We start from the raw sequence: 23,215 nt of genomic DNA, 5'->3' as shown, positions 1-23,215 counted from the left end.
CTCCTCCTCAATTTTGAGTGCCTTTTTGAGTTTGGGACCAGTCACTCCCACGCTCCTCAAGAAGCTCTGGGTGGATGCACCCACAAACCCTCTGCAGCCAACTTCCACAGGACAGTTGGCTGTCTTGGTCTGTTGTAGTTCCAGTGAAGTGAAATGTTAATATTACATACAGTAATATTTTAGACAATTATGTTTTTCAGCATGACAGTGTCTCCCTGCACAAAGCCAGATCCATGGCAGAATGGAGTTCAGAGTTTCAACAAAAGTCTTCACACAAAATGTCTTCACACTATATTTGGGCTCAAAATGTTACATAACAATGAGAAATGAAAACTGTTTAAAGTAGGTGATGCATCATGCATCACAACATTGTGCTGTACAATCAATCGATTTAATTTATTTATTTATTTGTCACACAAAATCACAAGAACGTAATTTCAGTGAAATGCAGTCCATCTGTTCCATCAATTTGTATGTTCCTACTTCATACTTCTACTCCATGACATTCAACTGCTTTAGTTACTTTGCAAATTAAGAGTTTTGCAAAAAACAAATGAAAACAGTTTCATAATAATAAAAGTCTATGGGGTATATTCATTAATGTTGTTGTAAGCATTACCGTCTGTCCTGCATCTCTCTCTCTCTCTGTCTCTCCCTCTGTCTCTGTCTGTCTCTCTGTCTCGTGTCATGCGGATTACTGTTAATTTATTATGTTGATCTGTTCTGTACAACATCTATTGCACGTCTGTCTATCCTGGAAGAGGGATCCCTCCTCAGTTGCTCTTCCTGAGGTTTCTACCGTTTGTTTCCCCCGTTAAAGTGTTTTTTGGGGAGTTTTTCCTTAACCGCTGTGAGGGTCCTAAGGACAGAGGGATGTCGTATGCTGTAAAGGCCTGTGAGGCAAATTGTGATTTGTGATATTGGGCTTTATAAATAAAATTGATTGACTGAAAAAAATGATTGATTGGGGTGTTTTAGGCAGGGTCTTTATTTATGATCCTTGTGGCCTGAGGGTAGAAGTTCTTCCTGACCACAGCGGGGAATAGGGCTGTTATCCAGGTGCTTGGGATCTTTAATGATTTCCCTGGCCTTGTTTTTGCAGCACCTGGTTTAAACATCCTTTATGGAGAGTAGAGCAGTGCATTTGGTTTGTTCAGCTGAAAGAACCACTCTTTGTGTTCAGTGCTGTTTCCATACCAGGCAGTGATGTTTCCTGTCAGGACACTCTCGATGGTGCAGGAATAGAAATTCCTCAGTATTTGAAGGGATACCTGGAATTTCCTCAGGTGTCTCAGGCAAAACAGTCTCTGCTGTGTGTCACACCACATTTGTTCATTATTGAGTTGTAATCATCGTCAGTGGCCTAATTCTCATCAAAACAGACTGCAACAGTCATTTCCTCAAAAAGGTTCTCGAAAAAACGTGCAATGTGCACTGAAGAGTTTGAAATGATGGAGGGTAAGAATGACTTTTGTAAACTTTAACTTTATAAATTAAGTGTAAATATATTGTTTGTAAGTATATATAAACTTTGATTTTAATCAAAACATCAAACATTAGGAAACACACTCACTGTGCAAAAAAGTGTTTCAGTGTGCAAAAGTCTACACACAAAATGTGCTGGTAGCTGAAGTCTAGTCTGGTAGCAGATTTGGACATTTCTGGAAGACAAGGGAGCACTGTTGGTTTTGAATCAAGGTTTGGTGGCATGTCTGCCTGCCTGTCTGTCTGTCTGCCTGCCTGCTTGCCTGCCTGTCTTTCTCTCAGGTGAGTTTCTGGAAGCCTCCGCCTGCAGCAGCAGTGACTCACCTCCGCTGACATTCAGCCTACACTGTTGTCTGTTCTCTTTCTCTCCCTCTCCTCCTCTGCCTGCGGCTCACTCGCCCCCCCTCCCCTCCTTTCTCTCTCTTGTCCCCTCCCCTCTCTCTCTTCTCCTCCTCAGTGGGCTGCAGACACGACCAGAAACAGAAACGCTGAGAGTCACGACGCCTCACTGACACGAATAAAACACACGACTGCTGGCTGAGAGTCAGGCTGCTCATTCATTCTGGGGCTGAGCAGACACACACACACACACACACACACACACACACACACACACAGGTAAACTTGTTTCAACTGGTTTAAACTGGCAGTTACATGAATCTTTCAGTCCAGATTTATTTCTGCAGCTCATAGAATGTGGACCTTTTGATCAAATCATAATAAACGCTCTGTTCACTCTGACACAGTTACACACATTCACACCTGGAGGCTGTAGACTCAACTGGAGCAGTAAGTCTTGCTCAGAGGCACATCAGTGGCGGTCGGGTTGGACTGTGGTTGCCGCCTCACACAACAGGAGCAAGCTCACGTTATTCCATCTTTGAGATTGGTTTAAGGGGTTTTCTATCATCCAATGATCATCTTAGCTGAACAATATTTAAACCTGTCTTGTCTCTCTGCTGTCATTGCAGTCTCTGCCACTTTGCCCCTTTGCCATCCGAGCTGAGTAGTGCCAAGGCCCCAGCCACAGCTCCCCAACCCCCGGCTATTAAATGTCTCTGTCCCTATAGTCACGGTCAGTGCCAAAGTGTGCATTTTTATTAACCTGACTGAACATTTTGTCAAGCAGCATTGCAGCTGAAAGCACTGAGCTTCACAGGTCTCATGTGGGTGATGACAAACTGCAGAGTAATTCCTACTAGCCGACACATTAGAGTTCACAATAAGTTTCTGCCGCAAGCAGGTGCAGTGTAAAGGTGATGACACACCAAACTGACATCAAAGAACTGACAAGAAAGAACTAGCGGTGAACTAGCCAACTGTTGCATCGTCTACGTCGCCTCACGTCGCCCTGTGTCAGTTGCATTTGAACACACTACACGGACTACATCCGACGGCCAAGTAGCATGTACGTTCTGCACCTGCGTGAGAGAGAACAGCCGAGGGGTTTCCTATCTGTGCAGCCGAGCACCGCAGCATCTCCACGGACTATTACATCCAGGCGGTCCTGGTGTTTCCTCCGCAGGCTCCACTTCACTCGGGAACTGCCCATTGGTCCGACATCCCATTGGTCCGACATCTCATTGTTCCGACCATATTAAACCCATTGTTCCGAAGTCCATTCCGAAATCATCATGATGCCCTGTGGTTAAGGTCTGGTTAGGTTTAGGCACAAAAACCACTTGGTTAGGGTCAGGAAAAGATCATGGTGTGGGTTAAAATGAAAAAGAAAGTGACAAACACATAAGCCGTGAGCCTTTCCCAGCTGGCCCAGAGCCGGTCGCAGCGCACCATCAAGGCAGAAATATGCCCGCCGGGAGCTGTTCAGCACCGCGGACCGTCGGACTAATGGGATGTCGGACTAATGGACTGTCGGACCAATGACATGGACCCCTTCACTCAGCTGCCCAATAAACCCTCTACTTCATCTCACTTTAACCTGAAAAACAAACCAGGGCTCGGTGCTCCGGTGTTCCCCGCTTACACAAAAAAGGTTCTATGTTCCCCACTCAACCAAGCGGGAAACATAGAACCCTTTTTGTGTAAGCGGGGAACATACAAATTTTTTTGCAAGGTTAAGTGGGGAACATAGAACCCGGGAAACACAGGGATGACCCTGCGGGTCTGTGGGCAGCTGAGTGAAGTGGAGCCTGAGGAGGAAGCACCGGTTAGCCCCAGTTTCACTACAGGCAGATTCACTCATTACAGGGGCGAGGAAATAAAACCTGAACAGCCATTCACAGTGATCTCTCTCACCGACAAGCTCCGCCGCCGATTCAACATGCTCAATCGGCCAAAAAGCCACCACCGCCAACGCCGAAGTGCCGACGGTGCAGGACACACCGCAAAAACTAGGCCGACAGACGCTCACCGACGGCCCGACTTTGGTTGACGGCCGACCGTCGGCTTGGTGTGTCAGGGCCTTAAGGCAGTGCTGCCTGGAAGTCTAAACTCGGGGCACAAAATTATCTACTATACCAAAGTTATAATGAGATGATTGCAGAAAGATCACAGTGTTGATCATCCTCTGTGTTACTCAAATAACAAAAAATGTGAGATATTTTAACAAAGCAGCAACATCTCTCCCTTCAGTATCATCACAAACACACACACACACACACACCTCAGATTTTTCTTTGTGTCTGATTAGTCTCACCTCAGCCTCGATTATCAGCTACATGACTCATCCTTTCTTCTTACTTTCTCTGTAATCTGTCACATTGTCATGACATCACTGTGTGTTGAGTGCAGTGCAGTGACCTCATTGACTGTGACATCATCGTCAGGACTCAGAGGTGATGTCATTGCTTCCAGTTAGTCTGCTGCTGTTTGTCCTCGAAAGCAGCCTGCAGAGCCAGAGCCCCGCCCCCTGTGTTTGTATCACATCTCTGTTTCATTTTGTATTTTGTATTTGTATCATTTTATTTTATGTTCTATTTTATTTTATTATTTTCTGATGTACTGTATTATATTGTATTCTATTTCATTCATTTTTATTCTGTACTATTCTATTGTACTGTAAACAACTCTGTCCTGTATGCTGCATGCAGCTCTGCAAAAAAAAAGTGCTGCAGATGTGTTGTTTTGTTTTTTTCTGCTGAATCCTGATTTGACTTTAGAGTCTCTCCTACACACACACACACACACACGTACGCACACACCCACACATGCACACACACACACACACACACACACACACACACATCCTGACAGTGTAGCTCTGAGAGCTCTGAGCTGATTGGCTGCGGGTGACATCATCAGTTGGGATGTGGAGGTTTCTCTCTCTCCTTGCTGCTGCAGTCACTCGCTCACCTTGCCACCTACACACACACACACACACACACACACATACACACACAAACAAATTCACACAAATCTGAACCTTTGCAGAAGCACACGTAACCTAAAATCCTCTATAACCCACAAACAGCTGCTCAGCATCCAAATTGTCTCTGAGGTGTTAAACCGAAACTGGTCCTCACAGTGATGCTAGTACAATAACACATGCACAAACACACACACACACACACACTGCAGCTGCATTACATCATCTGCTTTAGTGTGAGGAGAAGAGGAAGAACAGTGTGTGAGAACACTGTGTTCTGCTGTGGTGCATGATGGGAGCTGTAGTCTCCTGCTGGCCTCTGTCAGTCATGCTGCACACGTAGAGATGTTCAGCTGTGATGAAGCTGAAGTCATTTAAACAAAGTGCAGAGTTCACATGAAGAATCATCCTGCAGTGTCACTGTCCATCTGTGGTGTGACCTCTGACCTTTAGAAAGATACAGTTTTATTTTTCAGTCTTCTCTGAGGAGCTCCTTCTTGTTTGTTTAGGAAACTATGGCACAGGTAGTGCTGGTAAAATACAATACTGATACTGTTGATAACCTAAGCTCATTTTTGCCAGAATAATCTTTCCTCCGATATATATATTTTTTTACACTCTCCTCAGCTCACTCATACAAAGTTCATCTTCATACAAATCAGACTTCAGTGAACTTAAGAAAAAATCATTTTTTTCTGCAGTTTTCTGAACTCTTGTCTTCTGATTAAAACTCTTGCAGACACTGTGCAATGTTCCCCAAATTTAGAGAATGCATGCAAATATTAACTCTGAGCCTTTCTGAAGAATTTGATGCTACCTCAGAATATGAATACCCTTTATTCCCAAGCAGGTTTTCAGATGGAATTCACAAGGAAATTGCTTTGGTGTAGTTATGCATTGCAGTAAACAAAGGACAAGAAAAGTCAAGAAACATACATAAAGAATTAGAAAGAAAATTTGCAATAAAAATGAAAGCACTGTTAAGCAGTTTAAGAAGTTATAGTTTTTGTGCAGAAATGTGCAAAATGTTGTCCAGGGGATGTGCAAATGTTCACAGTATGAAGCTAACATAGAATATATGCAATGTACAGAGATAATAGTCTAAAAGATGTGCTTTCATGTAATGCAAAGAGACAGATGTGAAGATGTTAATGTAATGTGTGCTTTATCTGAAGGTCACCTTACCCTGATCTGCAGAGATGCATTTTCTAAAATACAAAATATGTTGGAGCCAAACAGCATGATGCTCCAACACGTAACAAACCAGCTCAACTTTAGGTCCTGATCAACAGGAACCCAGTGGGCACCTGAGGACCTCCAGAATAAAGGTGGTAAACACACACTAACAGCACTGAACCAAAGCCTGCAACCAAAATGTTGCTTTATAGTTTCAGCACCTTTTTATTATTATCACATTTGCAGCTTCTGTGGAGCTGTGAGTGCTGAATGAAGAGCAAGAGACGGAGGAGTTTGGCTGTCAACCAGAGCAACAGATGGAGGCGTTAATACACAAATACAGATCTGAGTGTGTGTGTGTGAGATGAGTGTTCAGTCAGGATGAGTAACGGTTCATTGTCAGCCTTTAAATTTAGTGCTGACATTTCCTCAGAAGCACATCGACCCAACAAACCAGATCAAACCAGATCTGCTGGATCCAGCCACATTTGGCTCTTGTTTTATCTCCATGTTTCACAAGTTTTCCTGCAATTTTAATTCCATAACAACAAAGTGTAGGCCTACTGTATGTGTGTTTTCTAAAACCTGAAATTTTTTTTTGGTCTGGTGAAACATTCTTGTCTTTACTACTGTATATGTCCTCACAGAGGTCAAAGGTCAGGACCACCTGTCTGTGTGAATTCATACGATTACTATACAGTAAAAAAAAAAAGATAATAGAAAGGAATGATTGCAGGAGAGTGTGAGGAAAGTAAAAGCTCCTGAAAGTAAACCAGTACAAATGTCAAAATATTTGCAGCACAGTATCTTCAGTTGGATTTCATTTCTTGTCTTTTTGTTCAAGCCTGTGACTTGTTTATGGCTGAATCCTTCCATCAGTTGGTAGTTGAGATATCTTGTGTATCATGACATTTCCCAAGATTTTTGAATTTGGTTGTTTAAGTGTCTGCTGACCCTTGGCCCTTTACTGCATGCCACTCCCCTCTCTCTCCAACCTTTCCTGTCTGTCTTCAGCTGTAGTGGGGCGGCAGTAGCTCAGTCCACAGGCATTAGGCTTGGGAACAGGGTCGCCGGTTCCAGTCCTCGTACAAACCAAGTATAGGGTGTGGACTGGTAGCTGGAGCGCTGCAGAGGTGCCATTGAGCAAGGCACTCAAGCTCCCTCACTCTGACATGTCTCAATTTAATGCATGTATAGGTCCTGCTTGTGCATGTGTGTGTATTTCAAGCCTGTGTTTATATGACAATGGAGTGGAAAAAAATAGAATTTCTCCTCAGGGATTAATGAAGTATAATCTTCTCCTTCTTCTTTTATGATCATAGAGGCAAAAATGCCTTAAAAAACCATCTTAAAAATGAATAAATAAACAGAATTTTGGGAGTTATTTGTCTGAGGATGTCAGGTGATCAGGGCTTCTGTCTTCCTATGAAATGCTTGATCAAAAGCATCTTATAGGACAGTTGATGGCCCTTACTGTGTGTGATATTGTGGAGTACAATGAGTTAGTTGTGAGTTAGTAATAATGACAAACTTTATTTTTAGGACAAAACATGCATAAAATGCAACACAAAGTACACTGCATAAAAGTTAATGTGACAAAACCTGTACAACTAGCTGACCAGCACCACGTGGAGACAACAAGATCTGTAATTGGTCAGTTTAGGAGGCCTGTGTTTCCTTCTACAAGTTTCTAATGTGAGTGGAGATTAGACAGCAAAGTTAGTTATCTGTTTTGCAGTAACACACATTGAGACAGTTGAGACAGACAGATCTCAAAACAGCTGAGTGTAGTTAACTAATGCTCGCTAAACTATTGTTGTTGTAACTGAATTGTTAAAATGCAGAAGTTCTTCTTCTGGTGTTTTTGTCAGTTACCAAGCAAGTCAGCTGTTGCAAAGGCATCTGTGTGTGTGCAAAGCATGATCTCATCAGTCTGATTTTAATTATCAGCTACTCAGTATGACTCATAAAGTTCTCAGCACAGTGTGTGAGTATAATGACTTCTACTGAAAAGTCCAATTCCTTGTATTTAAAAAACAGAATTATCCATTAAAGTCACTGTGATTGGGATGAGAAGCTTTCTGTCAGTGATCAGAAGGATTCCTCTGAAATAAACCTCCACTGCTCTACAGCCCGTCCTCCTCCCCCTCCTCCCCATCCTCCTTTTGCCTTGCTGGACCAATCACAGCCCGGTATCTTTGCTAGCCAATCAGATCACTCCTGGGTGATGTCATGTAGCAGGCTGCTGTTTGGTGCTGATGCTGCTGAGCTGCAGATCTTCAGTCTGAACAGAGAGACCGAGCATCACTGCAGGGTGAGTACACACTGCACCCATACACACTTACACATACATACATCATATGTCTTCCTTTATTTGTGATGATTTTATGTTAGTTTCAAAAGCTTTCTGCATGTTTGCACCACAGATGGCTGCAGCCTCTTTTGAACAGATATGTGTATAGATAAAAGCAGGCTTCACTCATCTGATTTGCTCCTTCATTCTTTTAATTATCTGCAGATTCTGTTCGTCATTTCAGTCTTTTCTGTGTTTCTGTCTCTGCTGCTTTCTTTGCTGCATCTTTCCTTTTTTCTTCTTTTGTTCAGTTTAGTGTTTAAGCTGCGTGCTCGACTCGCTCTTCTCTGCAGAAGGTGATGCTCTTTCCCTATACTGGCAACAATGACATCATCGCTTAATCCCTGCATCCACACACACACACACGTACACACACACACACACACACACACACACACACACACACATACATACATACACACACACACACACACACACACACACAAAGTTTTGTGTTTGCATTAACCCTTGAATGATAATCAATTTTAAAACAGGTGGCAAACAGAATTTTCAGGGGTTTTTTTTTACTAGAAATATAATCTGTTTGTCCAAAGTGAAGATCTGCTGCTTTCCTCTGTTTCTCATCTGAATGTCTTTGTTGTTCAGACTGATTTTGACAGCTAAACATAGATATTTGGCTTTACTTTGGACATTGCAGAGATTAAACAATTAATGGAAAAGATGTTTGACAGATGAATAGAGAAAATCATCCTAACCTGCAGCTCCAGTGTTTGTGCACATCAACAGTTTTATATGTGAGATCATATTTCTCTGAATTTCCATCTTTTTATGCACTAAATGAGCATGTAAAGTGAAGGTTTATGACGCTGTTGAACTTCCTCTGACTCAGTTTGAGTGTTTGTGCAGCAACTGGATGATCAGGAGGCTGATATATGACCTGAGACCTCCTGCAGTGTTTTCTGCCGTGTGTTTGCTGCTGATTCAGTCTTCACACTTTGGATGAATTATTTTAGTCTCCTGATGTCAAAAACAGCTAATACTGATATTCATACGGATGACTCAACTCATGAAACAAGCTGGCAAAATCTGACCTTTAAATCAAAGTGAGATTCAGTTTTGTAAAGAAGCTTTGAGAGGACGTCTGGGATGTGCAAAAACTCCTGTGACGTATGAAATAAATGTAAGATACATTTTTAGCATTTATTAACATAAAAAAAAGCTACTAGAAGAATCTGTCTGTATCTGCAGTACAAATGTCAAAACACAAAAAAGCAACATTCCCAGGTGACCTTTAACTCAGCTTTAACTCAGCTCAGCAGCTTTTCTTTCTTCCACTTTATTTCTTTCTTTTGTTTCTCCTAATGTGTTTCATATTTTCCCTCTTTTTCAGTGTCTTCCCTTTCATTTAATTTTGCTTTTCTGCCATACCTCCCTGCACTAGTAGCCCACTTTCTTGTATGAGATGCTTAAAGTGTGTCATTGCCTGAGAAGCTTTGCTTGAGCTCAGTGTTTCCTCTGCAGGTTACCCTCGATACCACACAGTCATTCTACTTAACTGATTCTACTGGATTTTCTTTAATGTCAGTTTTGTGTCTCTCCTCAGGAACAGACTCTACCTCACCACAGTGTCTTCAACAGAGAACAGCAACAGCAGCATAATGACTCTAGCAGGTAATTATAGGCATTTTCTGACTGTTTTTTTCCCTCATATTGTTTCTTGATTATGTGATGTGTTGTTCATTTGAATCTGTAGGCTACAGATTTGTGGCTGAGCTGCAGCTTTTCTTTTTTTTCCCTCTCCAGCATACAGGGAGAAGATGCGAGAGCTCCCCCTGGTGTCTCTCTTCTGCTCCTGCATCCTTCCCCAACCAAGGGACACCCCAGCTGACAAGAATGAAGGTTAGTAGCACTCTTTTAATTAATCATCTGGTCTCCACAGTGGGGTTGGGTGGTGAGGTGGAGTAGACCTTTTTCACAGCTGATATGTGAATGTGTAACTGATTACATATCGCCTCATTACAGATAAAAATTATTCGTTTCATCTGTGATTTTCCTGCAATGACAAGTGAAAAAGTCTTCTGTGAAAAAACTAATCTGAATCATTTGGAACATACGCCAATAAAGTGCTCCAGGAATGAGTCTTAAAACCCAGAAATGAGCATTAGCATTAGCATTTTCACTTCCAATTCCCTCATCACAAAGTCAGTGGGTTTTTTGAATGGGTTTTTGGCTAGATATCTAAAATAATGTCTGTGGTTAATACAAGTTTATGAGATTATATTTTATTCTATGACATAAACTATGTCGGTAAATAACCCACTTGTAAATTCTGAAGCTTTTATGTATCTTATAAAAGGTGATAGCTAACATAGCTAACAAGTGGCTAAATGATACTACAGAATGTCATCTCACAGAACACAGCTTTACAGCCTTGTTGTGGTGGTGACGTTGAAGATGTTGTTTATAGCCTAACATTAGCTTTTTACTTCTGGTGATTGCATTTTAGTATTCAAAAATCATAAAAGTAGTGTTCATTTGAGAAGATTATCTTACTGAACAAAACATTTAAGTATCATAAATGTTTGTTTGCCACTGAGCTCATTTGCTGCAATAATTCAAAATCTGACAGAAAAATGTCATTTGCCGAGGAAACCCAAGCGAAGCTAACTTGCTTGTGGACCTACAGAAAAACAACATTCCTGGAACACTCTATATACCAGGATCTAGTACCTCCATTATCTTCCGTCCTAACCAGCCTCTCTTTGGACTGCATGTAGGAGGAAACTGGAGCACCCAGAACAAACCCACACAGACATTATTCAAATTCAAAAAACTGTTTCCTGCTGCAGAAAAATTCTCTGTCAGTTTGTAGACATTTTATGGTCTTGTGCTCTTCTTGCAGCAGGTGTAGTGGACTTGAACCTGTGCAACATCCGGGACATGGAGGTGATCGAGCTGAACAAGCGAGCGAGTGGCCAGGCCTTCGAGGTCATCCTGAAGCCGCCTACCTTTGACGGGGGCCCTGAGCTGAGGGCGACCACACCGCCTCGCCAGAAACCCTCACTGGAGGAGATCCAGAAGAAGCTGGATGCCGCCCAGGAGAGGAGGAAGGTGTGTTAAAATTAGGGCAACAGCATTCAACAGATTCTTAATTGTTATTGGGTCACACTCATTCTCACTAAGAGTGACACCTTTAATTTGAACAACTGGCTAATATACCAAGACTAAGACCTAGCAGCTCTGTGTGGCTGTACTTATAGGCACAATGGTGCTTTAAGTTAAATTCTAACATCAGCATGCAAACATTTTTACAGCAATAATGCTAACATTCTGATGTTTAGTAGCTTGTAGCATGTTAGCACACTTACATTAGCAGCTACAGCTTAGGCTTATGAGAATGTCATTAGTTCTGCATGTATTTGGTCCTTATTTAAATGTATTGGACAAAAAAGTTATTATCCAAATACATCTTGAGGTGAACACGAACATCTGAAACAAATATCAAGGCAATCCATCCAACGGTTGTCAAATATTTCAGTAATCTACTCACAAAAAAGCAGTGGCCCTAAAACAGATCCCTGAGGAACCCCACAAGTTATTTTACAGTTTTATGGGTGATAATTAACTAAGGAATTCAGCAACTCAATTCAAGCACTCTCTTTTAGCCAGTTTTCTGATTGTCAGCTTTAAGTCTGCAACCTAATGTGTTTCGAGGTCTTTTGATGTTTGTTTTAAATCGACCAAACACAGAGCACAGTTTAACTGGTGCAGCATCATTCAGTGGTCAATTCAGAAATTATACTACCAGAAAACAAGTCCACCAAGAAACTAGTGTTAAAGCTCAACAGACTCATAGCAACACAATAGAGAAAAAAAGTGAAATGGCCTCTGTTCTGTAAAAACTGAGAAAAACTGATCTGACATGCGCATACAAGAAGCTCACTGTAAAATCTTCCTCTGTTTCCCTATAGTGTCAGGAGGCGGAGCTGCTGAAGCACCTGGCTGAGAGGAGGGAGCATGAGCGTGAAGTTGCTCAGAAAGCTCTGACCAAAGAGCGTCAGGAACATCGCGCTGACGCCGTCAAGGAGCAGCTGCAGATGCACCTGAACGCCTCACAGGAGCGACTGCAGGAGGAGGTGAGGACAGAGGTTTTATCATCAGTTGACTGCTCATTTACTGAGGTGACCTAGATTCTGTTTCACAGGAATGAGTCACTAAAGAGAGTTTGTGTTTGTGTCTTTCAGGACAAGCACAGTGTGGAGGTGAGGATGAGCTGGAGGAGAAGTGGATTCTGGGTAGATGCACTGATACAAAATATGAAAACAGTGGTGCAATAACACATAGAGAGATAAACAAAAAAAAACTTGGAAAAACGCTGTGAAAGTAAAAGTATGACATTTTGGGGTTTTATTGCATAGAGTTAACAGGTCAATATCAATCTAATGTCCGTGTGTTAAGTACAGATCTAGAGTCAGGACATGGTTAACTTAGCTTAGCATTAAGATTCGAAATATGGGGAAGACTTTTTCCAGTGTCAGAAAATAAATAAATACACCCACCAGCAACTCTAAAAATCACCAGTTAATACATTGTATCTTGTTTGTTTAACTTGTACACAAACAGAAATGTAAAAAAAACGTATGTTTGTGGTTACATGAGTTGAACAAACTGTGACTGTGAGCAGCTTCCTAAAGTCTTTCTGTCACAGTGAGGCTGCCCAGTCTGGTATCATAGTGTCTTTACAGACACCAAAACCAAAACCTGAGCTCCTCAACATCTGGATCTGGCAATTTGCACTTTGGAGATGATACAAAGAAGTACTGGGCAGATGGATATACTGCTGTTTGTCAATGAATAGTCCGAATACATAACTCCCCTCTTACAACAAACTGTTGCTTTTACATTTCTATTTGTGTCCGGATTAAATCAACATACAATGTGTTGATTAGTGAGCTTTAGAAGTGGTGGTGTACTTCTTAAGAAGACCAGGCTCGCTATTTCGCCTGCTTCCATTCTTTATGCTAAGCTAAGCTAAACCAAGCTAAGCTAACAAGTTAACACACTGACACAACATTTGTTTCAATCTTAGAAGAAGAAAACAAGTGTTTTTTCCAAAATGTCAAACTACTTATTTAAACCTTCATTTAAGTTACGCTACTTTATAGTAATGCAGACTCTTGTGGTTTTGGTCTTTGCTGACAAAATGTCCACAAAAACTACCAAATGTTTCAGGCTGACATTTGAGAAAATGTGTAGAAGACAAATTCTTGAACATTTCCAAAGAGAATTTGATGAGATTGAGATATGCTGGCAAACTGTAGTTTATTTCTGAGCCCAGGGATATGTTGCCAGTCTGAAAACCAGCATCATCTGTAGATGTTTCTAATCTGAAGAGCCATGTTTGTCTCATTTCTTTATAGTTTTGATTTTTTGGGAAATATGCTTATTTGCTTTCTTGCTGAGAGTTCAGTGTTCAGATTGATACCATTCTCATGTCTGCACAGTAGATATAAAGCTCCAGACAGCAGCTGGTTAGCTTAGCTTAGCATAATGAATGGAAACAGAGGGAAACAGCTAGCCTTGCTCTGTCCAAAGGTAACAAAATCCACCTACCAGCCACTGAAAAGCTCATTGATTAACATGTTATACTTGGTTTGTGGAAGTCATTCAAAAACAAATTTGTTACAGCTACCAAATGCTTTTTGACATCAGGATGGTATCTTCTCGTGAAAATCAAGGAAGTTAGTAATAACCCTAAATATCAAACTTTTACTTTAAATTTGTGGCTCAATCTGCAATATGCTTTGAAACAGTAAAAAGTCTTCCCCAAAGTGTTGCCACCATATAAAAAGCTTTCTTTGGTTTAATATCCTTGTATGCTGTCGCTTTGAGATTTCCTTTCATCAGGACTAAACAGCTCAAACTAAGAAAAACTTTTAAAGTGTATAAATTTTCTCTTTCTGTTGAGTATAAACATGATAACTGCATCATAATCCTAAAAAAAGTACAGAATTGTCATTGGTGAGCCTTTTCTTTACTACTATAGATGCAAAATGTGTGTGAGCAATTTATACATAATCATTTTGGTAGTCTCACATTTTCTGTCTTCTGTCTTTTGTTGGTATTCAAGTTTGTTTTCACAGCAAATCTCAATCTGAAAACTCCCTTTAACTCCGAAATAAGCATAATTCTTATACAGTGTGTCTGAATCAAAAACTTTTTGGATTTTCTGCCAGTGTGCTAACTCCACCACATTTCTTCTGCCTCCAGGTGTCTTGATGGCCTGATCACAACACAAGCTGAACTTTACTTGGAAGCCATTTTGGAGGGCTGATGAGCTGAGGATTGGTGTGCCGGCAACCTGGCACTGCTCCAAATGGGAGACTAACAGGATGAGACTCTGAAAAGAGTGAGAGAAGAAGAAAAAGAGGAGGAGGAGGACTAAAGGCGAGTCCGACCGCTCGACCTCCTCTGTACAACCAGGACTCTTCCTAATGAGATAAACTCTTTATAACAAGAAAAAACGTCTGAAGGACACTGCATATTCAGTCATCATTAGATGGTTCACAGGGGTTTTACTGTGCTTTGTTGCCATGCCAACAGTGCCAATGTGTTCATGTTTGTGTGACTGTGTATGTATCAAGGATTCAAAGTCTTCTGATAAGTGTGAAAAGTCCAACTCAACCAAACCTGAAATCATCCTAACAGAAGCTGGGCCTTAACCAGAAGGAAATATCACTACAAAGGAACTGAGTCCAGAAAAAGAAGCAGCTGGACTGCAGTAGTGGCACTTGGAGTCTTCTGCTTCTATGTCAAAATGATTTGTCACAAAAAGATACAAGCTGAACTGCCTCTACCTGCTGGAAGGGTTGATGATGTTGAAGTCTCTGCTACCTGGATATGCTACTGATCAGAGTTAAAGAGCTCCATCTGCTGGACTGTTTATATCACTGCTTTTACTGTAAAACAGTGTGACAACAAGAAAGGTTTGATCAGTTACATGTGGCTCTTTAGAGACATGTTGTGGCAGGTGTAGGAAAGCATACTAAGTCAACACCGCGTCCCAACGCAGTCAAGCCCAAACTATGACCAAAACCAGGAGAGGTAAAAAGACGTCAACTGGACTTCAGATGAAAAGAACAAAGACTGTTATAGGTGAGATTAGTGTCTGAGACTGAGAGTCCAAGTCAAAATGCTGATAAGACAGAGATGAGTCAAAACACCCAGGAGACCATGAAGTCCGAATGAAACCCCCCGCCAAAACAAGAGAAGGTGAGGTGGAAACTTTCACCGAGACAAGCCAGAGCCGGAGCCAGAACGCCAATTAGAGTCTGACAAGTCTGGTTGAAAAAACGTCCACAAAACCAAAACAAGTCCAAGTGAATACACTCAAGAGACTGAGATGAGTCCAAGTCAATCCATCCCTGACACAGAGAGTGCCACGTAGAACATAGAAAATACAGACACAAGTTCAAAATCAAACACTCACCAAACTAAGAAGAGTTCGAGTCAAAATGCATGTTGGATTGAGACGAGTAAAGAAAAAAATCTGTGCTCTAAAATTAGCATTCTAGCATTTATGCTACCATTTAAAGCTACACTCCTGTTATTTGTTGCTGTGTAAACTGGAATGAAAAGACAACTGGCACAATGAGAATCCTGCTGAATTTTGATGCTAGTGAACAATATTTTACATTGACCACAAACAGCTAGGTAGCTCATGTGGCTTACATTAGCCATAATACAGGATACTTCCCCCTGCTCAACAATCATTATACCAACCCCCTGCTAATACGGATGTGTGAATTTTACTGGTGAATAACTGATAATCGATTGTGTACAGTGTTTACAGCTGCAGTGGTGTGTTTGCTTGTGCGTGTTTCCCTGGCAACGACAATGTAAAGGAGTCAGGGTGAGATGATGATGATGATGATGACGATGATGATGATGATGATGACAATGTACAGAAATCACATTATATTTTAAATTCAAGAATAAAACAAAGACACTTTGCTTCTTTTTTCAGTTTTTTTTATTGAATCAGTACCACATTCTGCCTTAGAATAAATACATTAATATTAATATAACATCACCAATAAATACCTGCTGAAAAACATTTTAAATAGTTATTTAAATAAACTTAAGCTATAAATAGAACATAATATATGAAACACACCCACTAATAATCTGCTTGCTGTTAAACTTCAGCTCCAGAGTGTAGTTGTCTAGTTCCTCCAGTTTTGTGTTTTGAGACAAATAAAAAAATGTAAACAAAAAAAGAGAAATTGAAAAGAAATTAATGGGGAAGAAAGAGGCAGATTAATTCCACAACTGGCACATCACAGAGCAGCATGTAGGCAACACACAGAAATGTTCAAAAGAAGACTTTCACCTTACATCAAATCAAACTGAATACACTGGTAAAAAGCTGGAAATAATTACTTCAGAAGATCAGATACTTGTGACTTAAAATCATCATATTGAAGGATATGTACTTGGTCCTTTTATTATTCTCTGTCCTATCATCCTCCAGCCACAGTATATATACATATTAGGCTTAGGTTCAATATTTCAGAGCATGACAATCAGTTCCCGTTTCTATGCAGATGACTCCCAGATATAACTTTTCTTCCAATGAAGTTATTGTTACACAGTCTTGAATCATAAACTCTTCCTTCACTCACACTATAGCTTTCACTTCTTAGGATTAAAATCTACCAAGCACTTGGAAATATAATCCACTCTTTTATTACATCCCCAATCAATTATTATTGTTCATCCATATCTTCCACTCTGATTTATGCAATTGGAATCTATGGGAAAGCATTTAGTAACTTTTGTTGTTGTACTGTAAAAATAAAGGTATTATTAGTATGTGATAATAATTGTATACTATGATATGACACAGTTTGTCATAATTATGAGAGGTACAAATATTTGACTTGAGCTACTGGGTGAACTATGAGTTTCTATCTCTTAATTCTTATGTATAAATTCATAATTAGGAGATAGAAAGTAATAGTTATACTTTGATTCTTTTCTTCAATACAGAAGCTCTGATGTCCTTCAGTCTTGGTGTTGGACAATGGGTCGGATGCAGGTGCAGCCCACAGCGATGAGGCGGGTCTCCAGCCTGTAGTGGTAACTGTGCTCCGCCCCTGTCGGTTTGACACGGCGCAGCAGCAGGACCTGGTGCATGATGGGTCTGGACTCAAGGTTCAGGTCTTCCTGGCCCTCTGAGTCCAGACAGCCGCGCAGCAAACAGCGAGCCTCTGACAACACCGGAGGGAACAGAGAGTCGTCACTGGTGATGCTGAAGATGGAGAGAGAGAGTAGGGACAAAAAAGTGTAAAGATCACTTTATTTTTAAATTCTCTTATTAAAGACCAATTAAGTTTTAGCTTACAAATGGTGGGGTTTTCTATGTGTGTTTGTTTTAACAAGGTGTGTGTTGGTGTGTATGTGTTTCCATACTTGTATATCCACGGGGAGATGGAGGAGTTCTGCAGGGGCCTGATGTTTTTGGAGGCAGTCAAAGCGTTGGGGTCAAGCTGCAGGGGGACCGTTTCCACCGTTGCACCATCAGAGGACGTCTTGTGTGTCTTCACTGAGTGTTTTGAATGACCTGCTGGTTTTGCTGCCGCTTCCTTCATCATCATCATCATGACCATCGCCACCACACAGACAGCCTGAGGAAGAGGACAAGAAATTAACCTTCAGGCATAGTTTACAGTTTAATATCTGTTTATTACATTGCATGTAAAATGTAAGAAATAACATGTCAAAGCTATTAAACCTTTTTCAGCATTTCACATTTCTTTTTTGAACGCATAATGGTCAACATGGGAAAACATAAACATAAAATATAATAACATAATATAATAATAACATAATCAAATACTTAATAAAATCAAACAGTTTGTACCATGTTGTTCCCTTGATTCTTGTCATCTCTCTATTCTCTATTCTCTAGTAAATGCATAAAATGCCCCCAATATGCATTTTGAAAATAATGATTAAATAGATTTGATTGAACTAATAAAAACAAAATAATTAACAGCATTTGAAGGGCTTAAGCAAACATGCCCCCATGCAGCATCTTTAATTTAAAAATGAACACTGTTACTATGAAAATTAAAAACTATCAAACAACATTTCATACTGAGTTGAATTTTAAAAATTAATTTAACAGTTTATTGGCTCATGTTTATATTTTCTTATTCATGCAATTATCCATTTCATACTGTCTAATTTATTTGTTTGCACTGAAATTTCTGGCTTTGAAAATTTCAGATGTCATCCTGAACACAAAATGATTTGCATGGATTTAAATTATATAATGGAAGAAGAATCCAGCTACTCTTACCTTCACTTTGGAGAAGTTTGATGTCAAAAACATGCTGACGGTTTGGACTCTTATGCTTTGATTGTCTTTGTTGTCCTTTTTAGTTCTTTTTGGACTTTTGTCTCTTTGCAGATCTTTCAGTCTTCACTGTGTCTTGCTCTTCAGGGTCCTCAGGCTCTGCTGGAGGTTCTGGCCAGGAGCTGTAATCTGGAGGTCAGATGGTACTTGCTGATGTACAGACCTAAACTGTGTCCTCTGCTGGTGTTTGTGGAGGAACAGGTGTTGCTCTCCTTGTCTGCTGGTGTTCTGCTGGTTGTCGGGTTCAGCTCTGACATTTATCCTCATCAGCATCACTTCCTCTGATGATGTCACCATCTTCATTTTTTTTCTTTCCCTATCTATGCGACTTTGATCCTCCCCTCTAAACCACACAGACCTGACTGCATGACAAGGCCTGATGGTCGACCCACTTTCACAGTGGGTGCAGTGGTTCAAATAGTCTGCACAAAAAAGTTGCAGCAGATTTTCTAGGTCATCTTGTCTTCCACAGCGTGAAGCCTTACCTTAAAACCACCATAACTAACCAACTTTACGTTATGTATATGTGCACAAAAAAGCTGACTAACATCATCATCGGGAAACTTTGTTGGGAAACTTTCTTAGAAAACGTTGGCAGACCGGGTTGCCATACCAGGTTGCCATACCAAAGCCTTCGCTCTGTTTGGTTTGTTTGAGTCAAGATAATAACATGACCTACAATAATATTTTAGACACTAATGTTCTTCCATCTTTGTGTCAGCAGTTTGTGTTAGTTTCTTTTGTTTGAACATGACAAAGTTGGCTCCAAAAAGAAATAGTTTGGTGACAGGTCTACACAGAGGCCTGATTTCAAGATCTCATCAGTGATGCTCTTGTGTCTAAATGGGAGCAAATCTCTGCAGCTGGTTCAATATCTGGTGGAAAGACTGAAACCAGAAGAGTGGAGGCTCTTAGAGCAGCACATTAATGAACATTGTGACACCAGCACGTTACACTATCACATATGTAGAGAAATTTCTGATGTCCACATAGTTTTTGCCTCTTTTGATAATGTGAAATTAAAAGTGAAAGTAAATTGAAAATTCTCAAGCTCATAACTGAGCAAACTGTTTAAGGAGTTGTAGGTGAAGAGAAAATTTTACAAAATATATGCAAAATGGAAATAGTCACTCCTTTCAAATGTTATCTGCTGCTGCTGCTGCTGTTATCATCAGTCATACTTCTACTGTTATTATACACATATGACTATTGTCACACATGTACACTGCCAGATATTAATACAGACTTTCAACATATTGTACCACAGTAGCCAGAACTATAACTATACTATTATTACTTTCAATAATGTTGTTGTAACCTACTGTCATTACCTGCATCTCTCTCTCTCTCTCTCTCTCTCTCTCTCTCTCTCTCTCTCTCTGTCTCATTCTGTCTCATTGTGTCATGTGGATTACTGTTAATTTGTTATGCTGATCTGTTCTGTACGACATCTACTGCACGTCTGTCCATCCTGGAAGAGGGATCCCTCCTCAGTTGCTCTTCCTGAGGTTTCTACCGTTTTTTTTCCCCGTTAAAGGGTTTTTTTTGGGAGTTTTTCCTTATCCGCTGCGAGGGTCATAAGGACAGAGGGATGTCGTATGCTGTAAAGCCCTGTGATGCGAATTGTGATTTGTGATATTGGGCTTTATAAATAAAATTGATTGATTGATTGATTGATTGATTGATTGATTAAATGGCAGTTGTCAGTTGTCAGTGCTGCTATCTCCGGCTCTACTGTTGTCTTTCTTTCCTCCACTCCACTGAGCTCCCACATGTGTGTAAAGCCCAGTTCAGACCAAAGATTTGCAATGAGATGAGTTGAAACTAATAACTACTTGCAATACACTGTTCTGCAACATTCTAAAAACCTGCTGGTTCACACCAATCCAACAAAATGAGATGGTGTATTATCTCTATGCAACAATTACCTGTATTTCAATTCTGAATTCCAGCTTTTCAGGCTTATTTAGTGGCTGAATATAATTTGTAGCTTCTTTAAAGTATGACTGAGGAGAGTGATAGTGAGATACTGGCTACAGTTGCAAAAACAAGTTGCTGGCAATTCGACCATCTGAGTTGCAGGTGACACCAGCCATCTTGAGTCAAGCTCAGATCTGCCAGTTCACAACAACTGCAACTTTAATCTCCAAAGTTCTTAAACGGTTTCATTTTGTATCAGATCACAGGACCAAACTGGGCTTAAGAACAGGGGATGAACTACGCTTACGTCGAAACACCACACGCCATAACCGACAACAAAAATGCAGTATGAGACTGTTAATTTGTGTTTTTTACAAAAATCATGTACACTCCTTTCATCTCAGCTCACTGTGAGAGAATCTAGCTTTTATGGCACACGGTGCGGAACCAAGGATGACCGCATTCACCACGCCATTGCAAAGTGCAGCAACAGCCTGGAAGCAAAAAGCCAATAAAAGTAAGTCATTAATGTGGCCTAATCCACGCAAAAGATGTACAGACAATGAAAATAAACACTAAGTGGAACAAAATTCATTCAGCTTACTCATGCAAAGGCTCCACTGACACAACAAACACTGGAGAAAAGTCTCTTTAAGAGACAGAGACATTCCCTCGAGACAGCAACAAGGCCAAAAAGATTAAAAAGAGGGATAGTTTTTTTATAACTACTTAATTATTTTGTAAAATAAACGAATGAATAAATAAACAATGAGGAACAGCTTGGATGCTAGTATTTTTTTCTTAATGCATTGCAGAGCAGTTGTCAAGCCTATACATTTGATTTGAATAACTTCAATGTAGTTAAAGTGTGCACGCTGCAGCCTATCATCCAGAATGCTAAAAGTATCAGGTCAGGACTCAGTATCAGCAGATACTCATCATTAAATGACTCGGATCAGGACTGGGGGCAGAAAAACATTCCTACATGTAACATAGTTATGTACGTTACATACATGATGTAAGTTAAAGGCGCTGTATGTAAGAATGTGGCCAAAACGGTTACTGCACTCAAATTCAAAATACTGCCGCGAGTCGTGTCCACCCCCCCTCCCCTACAGATTCGAGGTTGCTGGACAGCGGCATGCTGGAGAGTGATTTGTTTGCCCACGGGCAGCTGCTGTGGCAGGGCCGCGTCGCCGCATCCTTGATCGTCTTGATCGTCCGGCTTCTCTGCTGCTAACACTGCTGCCAGGATACAGCTGAGGAGGAGCTGGCTGCTAATGCTATGTACCGGGACACTGCTAACGCTGCTTGCTGTGCTGCTGTAGCTCAGTCGTAACTGTAACTGATGCTGAGATTCTACTGACCGCGTGACTGGTAGACGGCGGTGGGTGGCGCAACAGGCCAAAACACAAATTCAAAACATAAACATGATTTGCAGACTGTAAAAAAATTTTTTAGATGCAAATATTCTGGCTGTACTATTGTTATCGGTGAGATCAGTATGTTATATGAACATTATTCCTTCGTCTCTGTGACATATTAGGAGGATTTTATGACTATTTGCTTTAGATTTCTTAGTTATAGCTCCTTTAAGTACATTATGTAAATTAATCGACACGTCAGTTAAAATAGCCTAACTCTGACTTTTGTTTTCACACGGGATAGGAACAGCAGTCTCCTTGGTGAAACTCCTGTATTTGTTTGATCCGTGCATCCACCCTGACCTCCTCCCAATGTGGACTGTCACTCTTTATCTACATCACCTGATTTCCTCTGTTGCTCCCAAATTACTAAAGCCACCACAGGTTGCTGCCTAACAGTAAATGTAAACAATGGAGCTAGAGTAGAGCCATTCCACCTCAAATCTATGCTCCCAACTGATAACAACCATTTAGTGGGCTGACAACATTCAAAGCGGGTGAAATACTTTGTTTTCTGTCTGTTGATGTCCAGATATAAATGCATCATGCAGACAGAAGCAGTAGTCAAGATACTGTAACCAGGATATGCCAATTCAGAGGGTGGATGTGATAAATTCATATTTGTGTGTTAAGTGTTTACATGCTTCAAGTTCTGACTGAATGCATGAAACAAATCAATGACTGGATGTGTCACATTTTCTTGAATTAAAGAAAGAAAAGACTGAGGTATTACTGAGGCAATGTTAAAAAACACAGACCAAGCCAGAAATCTGGGTGTAGGCATGGACCTAAATTTCAATGGACACATTAAGACATTTACAAAGTCAGCCTACTGTCACCATAAGAACATATCAAGGATTAAAGGATGTATGTCTCAGCAGGATCTGGAAAAACCCGTCCATGCATTTATCTTCAGTAGACTTGGCTACTGTCACAGTGTCTTTAAGGGTCTCCCTTAAAGATCCATCAGATAGCTGCAGCAGATTCAGAACGCTGCTGCTGCTTGAGTCCTCACTAAGACTAAGAAAGTGGATCACATCAGACCAGTTCTCAGTCCTTTACACTGGCTTCCTGTCTGTCAACAATTCGACTTCAAAATACTACCATTGGTTTACACAGCACTAAATGGTTTAAGGCCAAAATACATT

At 40.7% G+C, this 23,215-nt stretch overlaps 2 protein-coding genes across 3 annotated transcripts; one reads left to right on the top strand and one right to left on the bottom strand.

Moving 5' to 3' along the window:
• Positions 1 to 8,215: 8,215 nt before the first annotated feature.
• On the top strand, positions 8,216 to 16,313 carry LOC117258340 (stathmin-4-like). 2 transcript variants are annotated; one of them, XM_078162011.1, is made up of 7 exons: positions 8,216 to 8,300; positions 9,904 to 9,971; positions 10,104 to 10,199; positions 11,206 to 11,411; positions 12,272 to 12,436; positions 12,545 to 12,562; positions 14,571 to 16,313. In XM_078162011.1, exons 2-7 carry the CDS (start codon positions 9,959 to 9,961, stop codon positions 14,577 to 14,579), a joined length of 507 nt encoding a protein of 168 aa, XP_078018137.1. In that variant the 5' UTR covers positions 8,216 to 8,300; positions 9,904 to 9,958; the 3' UTR covers positions 14,580 to 16,313. The 2 variants fall into 2 exon arrangements, with proteins under 2 accessions (XP_078018137.1, XP_033485055.1); XM_033629164.2 differs by having other exon boundaries at positions 11,203 to 11,411.
• A 913-nt stretch (positions 16,314 to 17,226) lies between these two features.
• Positions 17,227 to 18,837, bottom strand: il17a/f1 (interleukin 17a/f1). The gene is made up of 3 exons (XM_033629176.2): positions 18,667 to 18,837; positions 17,775 to 17,989; positions 17,227 to 17,613 (listed from the first exon to the last, which is right to left on the bottom strand). The coding sequence occupies exons 1-3, from the start codon at positions 18,697 to 18,699 to the stop codon at positions 17,367 to 17,369; spliced, it is 495 nt and encodes a 164-aa protein (XP_033485067.1). The 5' UTR covers positions 18,700 to 18,837; the 3' UTR covers positions 17,227 to 17,366.
• Between the last annotated feature and the right edge of the window lie 4,378 nt (positions 18,838 to 23,215).

Source organism: Epinephelus lanceolatus, chromosome 2 (genome assembly GCF_041903045.1).
Source record: "Epinephelus lanceolatus isolate andai-2023 chromosome 2, ASM4190304v1, whole genome shotgun sequence".
Lineage (NCBI taxonomy): Eukaryota > Metazoa > Chordata > Actinopteri > Perciformes > Serranidae > Epinephelus > Epinephelus lanceolatus.
The sequence above is the reverse complement of the archived record's forward strand: the minus strand, read 5'-3'. Positions and strand labels throughout refer to the sequence as shown.